Below are 11,453 nucleotides of genomic sequence, written 5' to 3'. Positions count from 1 at the left end.
TTGTAAAAGTGAAATTTCTTAGTAACAACATAGAAAATTTAGATCTACAATTCTTCTAACTAATCTAAACCTACAAATTTATATCAAATAAGAGATTAGAGACTTGGTCCGTTGGTTGAATGGGACAATTATACTAATAATCCTGTCAAAAATTTAAACATTTATTTTTAAAGTATTATAATATTTATTTAAATGAAAATCATATTTTTATTCTTCTAAGAAGTAATAATAATAATATATTTTTCCTCTTTAATTAGAATTATTCAGGAGTTAGATTACCGGTTCAAGCTTGAAGTCTCATCCGAAGTTTGAGAAATTGTGGACAAAACTTTTAGGTCCAAAAATTAGGTTTTGATAATAATAAATAAAAAATAGATCAGTTTAAAATGTAGTCTGACTTAACTCTAATTAAGATTGTAAACGAGCCGAGTCGAGTTCGAATATTATTGAGTTCAACTCGACTCAAAAATTCTAAAATAGAGTTCGGCTCGACTCGAAAACTCATAAGTCTAAAATTTTCAAACTGTACTCGAATTTGAAACATGAGTTGAAACTTGAAAAGCTCGAATAAAAAAAATATTAAACTTAACTTGAATTGAGCTCAAAGTCGAACTTAAATCTTAAATAAATAAAATCTTATATTGTATTTTTTTTAATCAAGACATAAATGTTAATATTATTGATAATTTGTTTTTTAATAAAAAATAATAATTTATTATTTTTTAAGTTGTTTACGAGTTTTTTGAGTTGAGAATCAAGTAGCTCGTTTCGGCTCGTTAAGAACTTGAGCTCGAGTCAAGTATTTATCAAACTTTGACTGAATCATATCGAGTAACATACGATCTGTCTCTCTCATTTACATCCCTAACACAAATATTGACCCAAACTTAGATATCAAAAAATCAAAGTCTAGCCCACCCAATTAGTTTTTAAAGTTTGTTATATATTATTTTATAGTTTTTATTTGTTATTTAATTTATTTCACATAAAAAATTAAATTTATAATAAGATATTATATTATAAATAAAAAATTAAGTTATTTATGTTTAAAAACTTTGATCAAAGTTTTTAAAAGTAATATATAAAGTTAAAAATAACATAAATATATATGAATACACGATAGAAAAACCAAAAGCTAGCCGTTTGACACAGGCAGTAAAGTTGGCTGCTGTAAAAAGCCATCAGCACGCAAAACACTCATCAGGAATATTTATTTAAGAAAGATGTAAAAATAACAAGCGTGAACTTAAAAATTAAAATAGATTTAAGTTAATCATCTGTAAATATGAATAGGTTTAAATAACGTTTAAGATCTATAACTAGAATCAGACATAACTTGAACAAATATAAATTATATCAATATAGTATTTAAGTTTGAATTCAGTTTAAGTCGATGAATCTTAAACTTGTGTAATTATAATTGTAGTTATTATTGTAATTATATTAGTGTAGACACCCGTTTTTGTCCGAATTTTCGAGAAAAAAAGAGAAAAATCATAAAAAAAAGGGGAGAGAGGAAAAACACTGGGAATAAAAACAAGAAATTGAAAGAGAGAGAAAGTTCTTACCCTTTTTCGAACTGTCGGTGAACCAAGGGTCGTCGGAATCGAAGAAACCAAGAGGTTTCTTCACAAATCTATGGCGTTTGAGCCATTTTTAGGCCAAATCGAGCTCAGACCCACCTTCACAGGGAGAAGACACGTCGATTAGTGTCTTCCTCTCTCTTCCCCGACGCCAGCGTACGGCGGTGGCCGCCGATCAGTGGCGACCGACGCGGTTGAGCCCCACCGTTTTCTGGGCTTCGTTTGAAGCTCCCAGAATTTGCTCTCCTTTCTCTCTCTTTCAAAACTCGGGCAAAGGAAACAAATGAGAAATGACCTGGGTTTGGCCTTATATATGTGTGTTGAAACGACGCCGTTTCACGGAGGACCTGGGAGCATTTTCACGCGTGGGTTTATTACCCTAAAGGTCCTTTCTATTTTGTAATCGCCTATTTTAATCATCAATACAACTTTATTTCCTTTTAATTCGAGCTCTTGTTTTGAAATGTTTCAATTCCGCACTTGTTAGCTTGTAAATATTTTATGCATATTTACGCTGAGGACATGGTATTTTCATTCATTTATTCTTAAGCATGATATGTTTTCATTATTTCAATTTTAGTCACTGATTTGATGTATTGTGTATTTTGGAGGTTATTCGAATTTGGCTCTAACATTTGTATACATTTTATTTTAGTTACTATTTAGTCTATGGTTTAATTACACTGTAAGGGTCCCCGTGTTTTGTAAATTTGTTTAAGGGCTTAGTGTATTTTTATTTGTTTTGTACTTCAAGTCCTATATTTTGTAAAGTTTAGACATTGTACTCTTTATTTATGAAACTTTTATTTTGATCACTACTCTCATATTTTAGGTAAAATTTTGATTAATGTCTGTTTATTTTATTTTCATTATATTTTAGTCCTTTATCTGTTATGTGGAAATGGAAATTTACATATCTAGTCCATGAGATCTTCCTGATGTGTGTTTTAGTCACTATTCAGTTTTATTTTGGGGTTATTTGCTTGTTTGGCCCCTTTGTTATTTATATAAGTGTTGTTTAGATCCTTGTGTTAAATATGTGTTTAGTATTTTAATCCTTGTGTTGAGTTTATTTATTTATGTTTTATTTTATTTTATTTTATTTACTTCATCTTTGTTTTTTTTATGAACTAATATTATGGCATATTTATACTTTATATTACATTATTGAATATTGTGTGTGTGAGTTCTTTGCATATTAATTAGATATTTCCATTGTTTTATTAACATTAAAATTAATATATCATGTTATATATATATGTTAAGGTAGGATTTAATGATCATTTGTATACGTGTAAGTATATATATATATATATATATAATACAATACACGATTAATTATGTTTATATTACAAGCAGTTACTGTACATTATGCATGTGAATATGATATGTTTTAGTTTTATATTATGCATATTTATACTAAAAATGTAAAAATACGCTATTAAGTTTTTTCGAATATTTCAAGAATACGTATTTATAGAATGGGCGTGGAAAGTACTAATTGATCGAAGTGGTACAATCCAATACGACATTCAAACAGATACGAACTTAAAATATATCTATTTTCTTTTTACTAATTAATTTTTTTAATAATGCAATGTGTGTTATTTTTAATTCACTATTTATTTCCTTTTATTCGAATGCAAACGACAATTTTATTTATATTCGATTTGCATATTTATCAATGAGGGAATATTCTTTTATTGACAAGAAATTGTCGAGTTAGCTTTTCCGATGGAGGATTACTAATTTTGATATTTCTTTTCGAGTTAAAGAATTTTCTGTAATTAATTTAATTCGAAGCAAATTAATCAATGTTCGATAAATGGATCACAATTTAATTTTATATTCGATTCATCAGTTCCACCATTTACGACAACACGTAAGCGACACAGTACCAATTTTGGGCGGTGTGGGGTGCTAACCCTTCCCCACACGTAAACGACTCCCGAATCCATTCAAATGGAATCCTTGGTGACATAGGTTATTTTTGTCTTAAAAAATGATTTTCTTAAAATTGTTTTTAAAAACATTTTTAGGTATTCGACCTACTTAATCCAAAAGTCGATGGCGACTCCCTTCAATTTAATCCAAATTAATCCAAAATACCCCAATTTTTAAAATTAAAGTCATAAATGTTTTTAAAAATAATAATTTAATTATTTTACCTAAAAATGGTTATGACAATTAGTAACACTTTTATACATATCTCGAGTAAATATTGGTTTTGGTTAATATATTTATCTTGTAAAGTTGTATGGATATGCTCGAGGATACTTATGATTCCTCTATCTCTGGCCTACTTGGAGGCTTCAGTTGAAGTTTCAAATGTAAACAAATGACCAAAAAAAGGACAATTCCATTTTTTTCACTACAACCTCAAATTGCGTCTCTATTCTTAGCCAATGAATTGAATTGATATTTATAAAAAAAAAACTGATTAACAATATTTATTCTTTTTTTTAAAAAAAAAAACTCACATTTCAACTCAAAATCAAACGATTAACGATTTAATCTTGTATGATTATTTTCCAAAAAATTAAACTCAAAACAAATTTTTCGAACGAAAAAGTCGGGATCAAGATAGAGTCAAGTTTAAAATAAATAAAAGCAATGGCGTTTTCTAGAGTTCAACATTTGGAGTGGTTTCAAAGGATTTGTGTGTCAGGCAGGGATTCACTTAATCTAAAGGCAACACACAAGTTTACATGAAAGACATTAGCGACTTCAATTGCCCCACGCAGCCTCATTTCACACCACATCACAGTGTTGATTCTACGACACAATCTTTCATTGGACCAACGCCTTTGCTCAACAGCCACTACTTCTTGCTCTTAGCATCCATTAAATACTGCCCTTTCATTACCCTAAACTTTTAGCTTCTCTTGGGCAAACCCTTTCAATGTCTATCTTGCATCAACATGGCTGCCCGTCAAGGTCTCTAACTCATGTTCCGGCTAGCCCACGGCTGAGTCCTGTTGCACGTCTGACATGTTCAGCCACCTCCACGACCAAGCCTAGGTCCAGTCGGAACCAGTTGGTCATTGAGCCACAGCTCGAGACTAAACTGGATCCGGTCACTCCGGTTATCCCTACAGCTGGTCCTCCTTCACCAAATGATCCAAGCTTGCAATCAACGTGGTCTCACCGGGCATGGGTGGCGAGCGGTTGCACCACCCTTTTATTTTCCCTAGCCAAGACTGTAATGGCTGCAGTAGATTCGCATATGTGGTTTGAACCTATGGTAGCAGGCTATGCTGGGTATATTTTGGCTGACCTTTTGTCTGGGGTTTACCATTGGGGCATTGACAACTACGGTGGCGCCTCGACTCCGGTTTTCGGTTCACAAATTGAAGGATTCCAAGGGCACCACAAATGGCCCTGGACTATCACCAGGCGCCAGTTTGCTAACAACTTGCATGCATTGGCTCGTAGCATAACTTTCACAGTGCTTCCTATAGATATTCTTTGCAATGACCTAGTTATTCAAGGATTCATTACCATGTGTGTTGGTTGCATCATGTTTAGCCAACAATTTCATGCCTGGTCTCATGGCACCAAGAGCAAGCTCCCGCCGCTGGTAGTGGCGCTTCAAGATGCCAGTGTACTCGTCTCCCGAAAGCAACATTCTGCACACCATAGACCTCCATATAACAGCAACTACTGCATCGTGAGCGGAGTCTGCAATGAGTTTCTGGACAAAAACAAGGTTTTTGAGGCATTAGAGATGATTATATTTTTTAAGTTTGGGGTAAGACCCAGATCTTGGAGTGAGCCTGGAGCTGAATGGATAGAAGACATGGATGAAGCTCAATCTCAAGTTACAGTTTATTGATTTTTTACTCGATTTCTGTAATAAGAAAATTATAAACAAACATTCAAATGACATATGACAATGATTTGTTTTTTGTGGAGTTCAGGCTTTGATGTATATACTCGTGGGTTTCTGCTGCAAGAGCATACATTATTAGAAAATACTTCAAGAAATAATAAGATTTTGCAGATAGAATTGCCATTTATCATATTTTTTGTCAAAATTCAAACATAAACAGCTGGAAAGTTGCAACACACTCAAATTTGGGAAAAGGGGGGGGGGGAAGACGGAACGGAATAGTGTTAACTATCAGCCACAAATGAGGAGATGGAAGATACACAGGGGAACCAATAACGGCGGTTTCCATCTCTATGACCATCATCAATCATTGCAAGACCTTCCTGCATCAATCAAAAGGAGTTTTGTGAACCCTATAAATCTAAATGTCACAGAAAGATGATAAACATGACTGTTTTTGCAAAAACTTACGTCTAATAAAGTATCAAGGGCATCAATAGCACGTCCATATGTCCAGTTAAGCCGTCTCTCTACCTCATCAACGGTCACATAGCCTTGAGACTGAGAGAGAAACAAGTAGAACATCAATTAAGCAATTATTTGCATAAGTACTTGTTTTATACCAGAATTGGAGTATCACTAACCTGTGCCAGCTCCAGAATCTCATTATGATCTTTATTCAACTCAGTTGGAACAGATCGAACAAGCTTTTTCTTTCCAGCAGATATCACCTCAAACCCACTACCCAATGTCTAGAGAATTAAAGCAGTAGATGCATTTAAAAATGGCATCATATAAACTCATATAAGTTGTATAAGACAACTCCATTATAGACCATGCAGATGTCAGACCAGTAAGCAGCAATACAATTCAACAACTACTCATAAAAAATGTTACTCAAAATGAAGGAAAACTAATCTGCCTTCTCAAGCTCTCCCTCTCGTCCTGAGATGAAAAGGGAAAAAGGGAACACGAGAATGCTGGAAAACTCATTCAATAATCAGTATAAAACAAAGATGAACTGCCTGTGTACTACCATACCTTCAGCTTACTAATAGCACGCAAACAATCATCCTCGGATACAGCTTCACGATCATGTTTTCGTTTCTGACGAAGCAATTTGCAGAGTTCCTGCAGGTCGATTAAGCCTCCATTTAGGAGTCTAGTAGCCAAGCATATCTCAACAATTTGCACTCCTGTCCAGCCAAGTATCAAAACCTCTTTATAAGCATCCTACCAAGAAGTAAGATTTTAACAAAATCCTCATGACAAACAGGTGGATTATTCATAACTCAATAAATTCAACTTTTAAACAAAAATGGATAAATATACACAGAAGGAAAAGCATAAAGATGAAGTGAAATCAGTTTAAACTACAAAACGGAAATTAAAGAACCTGAAAACAACAGGAAATTCTCCAATTAATTTTCTTTCTAAAAAGGGATGGTTTTTTATACCAAGTTCGTAATAGAAATCACCAATCCCTAAAAGCTCAGCCCAGAATCCCTTATTTGAAGCCAAAGGATCAACTCCTACTTTAGCACACATCTCGTGAAATTGTGACCTGAAAGATGGATTTTTACGAATATCATTCTGCAAAAATATATATATATAGGAATTAGAAAGAAAAAAAACTAGAATCATTGAAACTCATGAAAATTTTGAAAAATGAACTTTGTTTACCTTGTGTTTTCGAGCGAATTCTTCGAGTTGAGAACGAAAAGTGGTGAGCTGTTCTTTCATAAGATCGGTTCTTAACTTGGCTACATTTCCCCCCAATACTCGATACTGATCCTGAAATTAAAACAAAAAATAAAATTACACAATCAATTACAGGTAGAATTGATTGGCTGCAACTGAGATTGATTTGGATAATCGTATTTAATATTAAATTGATTTTCCAAAACAAACCCTAGCAGCTGCAGCTGTTTGAAGGCCTCCAATTCCAGGTCGTCTTCTCATTTTCTTCAAAAGTGTGATCTGTTTCTTCTTTCCCTTCTCTGCTTCTCTCTGGACTCGGTGAAACTTATGATTTCTAGTGGTCTAATTACGATTTTAGTACCTTATTATTATGCCGAAATTTAAAATTCAACTATACAAAAAAAAATTAAAATTCAATTACTATAATTTGTTATGATTTGATTATTAAATTTTTATAATCAATAATAATTAGCAATTTTATTATTAAATATATTAAATGATTTTATTAATAAAAATGTTTTATTTTTATATTGTTTGATTTCGAATAGTTGTATCTGTAAAATGAAAAATTTGAACAAATAAATCAAATTTTCATTTTAAATTTAAATTACTTAATCAAACAAACCGAAATCGTAATATATAATAATATATTTTTAATTTTTTGCTCAAATCTCACCAATGACTCATGATATTTAAAATTCAATATTTATATTTTAATTTCAATATTAAGTCCAACCCGAAAGAGAACAAATAAAAATATCTAATAGAAAAACACTCATTTTCATTTTATTATTACTTGAATTGTTATTTGAATCAAAACTAAAAAAATATTAATTTTTTAGTTAATTCAAAAACCAATTGAATTAACAAACTTTGATTAATTGAACTAGGTTAATAATTTTTGAAAAATTATTTTAATTAAAAGATTAATTTTTTTAAATTTAAATAATTCAATTTTAAATAATCCAATTCGATTATTAATCAAACTAATTGTTTAAAACCATCTCCAACGCATCGCTAGAGTATAGAAAATCTCCACTTTGGAGAATAATTTTAACTCCAGCCTATCTCCACTTTCAACGTTAGAGTAGAGAAAAGCTATAGTGATAGACTACATATGGGGTTGCACTGTAGTTGCGATACATATATTTTTTGTTATTTTTTTGATTTTGTTATTTTTTCCTTTTTTTGTTACATTATTTTCTCTTATTATATCTTTTATGTTTTTTATTGTGATTTTTACACAATAAAATAAAAATTAAACATAATATAATAAATTCAAGTATATTAAATTGTAAGATAGATAAAAATACATTGAAATTAGATAAATAAACATACTAATAGTTAAATATTGTGAATAAAGTAGAGTTTGTGGTAATGTAGAGATAGTGCTAGAGAAGAATTATTGTTTCATCTTTAGAGTAGATATAGAGATGTTTTAGAATAGAGATGATGGCTGAAGATAATCTAACTACCCCTAATTGACAATACCGTCAATTAATTATTTACATTAAAATTATTATATAAAATAGTTTTATTATTATTAGATCATATAATCAAAATCTCATTAAAATATAATTAGATGTCTTTAACTAAAAGAAAGGGTAAATCATCTAAATGATCGCCTAACTTTTAAGGTACTACCAATTTAGCCACTCTAACAAAAGTCCTTGCAACTGTCACAACTTCTTTTAGAAGGTTATCAATTTAACACTTAACTTTTAGAACTTATCAATTGAGTCACCTAGTTGAAATAAAACTATCTCCGTTTTTACTCCCAAAAAAATAGTCTTTAACAATACATATGCCTTAACAATACATATAAGTGATGGCGAGCAAAGGATTGTTTGCATCTGTGTTAAGACATCCATGACTGCGACTAAAAGTATACTTGTTCGCTAACAGTTTCACTGCAGAAGGACGGAGTAGAAGGTTGATATACGAACGGTCTGACGGTGTGGAAATGACCTGATGGGCGATTATAGGTGAACTTGATGCCGGTGCTGTGTTCCCCTGGATGGCTGCAGTGATCGTGGAAGCTACTGATTGGTCGAGCCAAGCATGCATTCCATCGGTCACTCTTGGGCATTGTTTCTGCCACGGTGTATATCCCCTTAGCATTTGCAAAACCTTGATAGTTTACTACTTCTCCGGATTTCGTAATGCAAAGTACAGCAACCTCAGCACCTGCAAGAAAGCATTTGTTTTACATAAATATAAGGTAAACCAATTAATCGCATTGATGATTCGTATACTTCAAGACTCAGTTTGAAATGTCAGTTAAGCATCAATGCCATACTACAACTTGAAAGATTTAAACAACACAAAACATATATAATAGTTATTCAACCCATAATGGAAATTAAAGTGTTGAAGCGAGGAAGCATTGCTTCCAGCTTAAGACAAAGAAAAGAACAATGGGAGGAAGTAGACTAAGAATGCAACCGATAAAGATCACATGCCAATTTTGCTTTTACATAGTTCACTTTCATCTATTAATGAAGAGTTCAAGATTCATTCTAGCATCACTAAAGTACGACCATTAACCTTAAGAACAGTTATACCGACAGCATACAGCTTCAGAAACATTTTCCAATTTGTTAAGAGAGTTTCAGCAAGCTTCCATTCTTTTGCCACTTCACCAAGCAAGCAAAAAAAGGAAGCATTGTCTCGACCAAGGTTAGTCGATGGCATTGTTGTTGCATTTTTACCACATTGGAACACCGTAACTATCCTCCGACAAATTCCTCCAACTTAAACAACAAATCAACTACAAAGCTTACTTGTCAGCCATCACACACACCACAGAAGAAAGAACATATACCGCTATTCGGCGTTTTAAGCCAATAACTAAGAGAACTGCTTACACAGACTTTTGGAGGATGCACTCTACACGGAAAGGATTCGTACTAGAGCAATCAGCTCAGATACTTTCTTGTACATTATAATAGCTGTTTGCATAAAAAATGGCCACAATTAAAAGTATTGAGCAAGCACCAACCACAGAAGCAGTTTAACAAAGCAAAGAAAATCACAAGAAAACCACTCGAACAGGTAAAATTGCAAGACACGGTGGACTAATCACACCATCAAAAGTTAATTTTAGAGCATTTCTTTTCTCAAGCTAATCATAAATTGTATTAACCCAATACAGTAATTACTTGGTCCATTTCAAGTTAGCATATAATCAACCATTAATAAAAAAAAGGTAAAAACTTTGTACTGCCCAGAATCCATAAACCTACCGACAAATGAAAGAGAAGTAATTCCAACCAAAAACCCACATCAAAATTCAGCTAAAAAACACAATTGAAGCAATCTAACAACTACAATCATAAATTACACGAAGGAAGGGTAGAGAGAAAATGAGGTAGAGAACAACCTTCTAAAACATGACCTTCAGGACCAATGGAGGAATCAGCACAAACATCACAGACAACTCTATCATGAATCTCACCAGTCCAAGATTTGACACTTGAGATCAAGAATACGGCTAAGAATTAAGAAAACAAAACCCAGAAACAGATTCTTGCTCTTTGATTCCATGGGTAACTTTTTTAATTGAGCTAAAAAGAAGTATCACCAAAAATGAGAGCAGCCACTGTTTTCTTACCAGAACCGACGCGTGTGTATATATATAATACAACTCAACTCAACTCTCAATTGTTCATTTGATTATAAACAGATTATTTTTATAAATAAATATAAATTACTTATTTAATTAAAATATTGTTGTAAATAAATTATTTAAGTTAAAATTTAAATAAATGTTTAATATTCTTGGTGAAATTACGTTGATATTGTAGTTAGATTTTTTATTTTTGAAAATGTTGTACATTCGTTTTTACTTTTTTAATCTACTGTATTTATTGCAATAAAAATGAAATTGAGGTAATTATAAACCGATTTTACTGTTAATTTCATTTTTTTAAATAAAAAATTCAAACACTGAAGACATACCAACTTCACGGTTCAACTGTATTCCATACAGGTGTGGTGTGGTGTGGTGTGGTGTGGTGTGCAGGTTGGGGCTGGGGAGCAAGGGCCGGGGCTGAAGCGTGCAGACATGCAGTGGGCATGAACAATGAAGTCCGTATATAATTCGATTGACTTCACTATGTTTGAATTTTTCTTATTTAAAAAAATAAAATGAACAATGAAGTCGGTATGTAATTAGACTGACTTTATTTTTACTGTAACAAATGCAAAAGATTGAAAAATAAAAATGACTGTAAAATATTTTCAAAATTAAAAAAATCAAATGCAATCTTTAGATAAATTCACCAATAGTCTTGGATATAATAACAAGTTTTATTCATAAAATTTATATATTCTAC

The 11,453-nt window shown here is 32.0% G+C and overlaps 2 protein-coding genes and 1 pseudogene across 2 annotated transcripts; 1 reads left to right on the top strand and 2 right to left on the bottom strand.

The window, feature by feature from the left end:
• Nucleotides 1-4,305: 4,305 nt before the first annotated feature.
• LOC120160718 (fatty acid desaturase 4, chloroplastic-like) lies at nt 4,306-5,538 on the top strand. Its single transcript, XM_039171068.1, has one exon. It carries the CDS (start codon nt 4,486-4,488, stop codon nt 5,416-5,418), a length of 933 nt encoding a protein of 310 aa, XP_039026999.1. The 5' UTR covers nt 4,306-4,485; the 3' UTR covers nt 5,419-5,538.
• Nucleotides 5,539-5,564: 26 nt separating this feature from the next.
• On the bottom strand, nt 5,565-7,433 carry LOC120160719 (vacuolar protein sorting-associated protein 22 homolog 1-like). Its single transcript, XM_039171069.1, has 7 exons — nt 7,327-7,433; nt 7,099-7,209; nt 6,873-7,008; nt 6,457-6,611; nt 6,060-6,167; nt 5,887-5,976; nt 5,565-5,798 (listed from the first exon to the last, which is right to left on the bottom strand). Exons 1-7 carry the CDS (start codon nt 7,375-7,377, stop codon nt 5,700-5,702), a joined length of 750 nt encoding a protein of 249 aa, XP_039027000.1. The 5' UTR covers nt 7,378-7,433; the 3' UTR covers nt 5,565-5,699.
• Nucleotides 7,434-8,974: 1,541 nt separating this feature from the next.
• On the bottom strand, nt 8,975-10,737 carry LOC120160296 (annotated as a pseudogene).
• Between the last annotated feature and the right edge of the window lie 716 nt (nt 10,738-11,453).

The sequence above is a fragment of the Hibiscus syriacus genome, unplaced genomic scaffold, assembly GCF_006381635.1.
Source record: "Hibiscus syriacus cultivar Baekdansim isolate YM2019G1 unplaced genomic scaffold, ASM638163v2 tig00111392_pilon, whole genome shotgun sequence".
In the NCBI taxonomy this organism is placed as follows: Eukaryota; Viridiplantae; Streptophyta; class Magnoliopsida; order Malvales; family Malvaceae; genus Hibiscus; species Hibiscus syriacus.
Note: the sequence above shows the minus strand (reverse complement) of the source record. Positions and strands in the feature narration are given on the sequence as shown.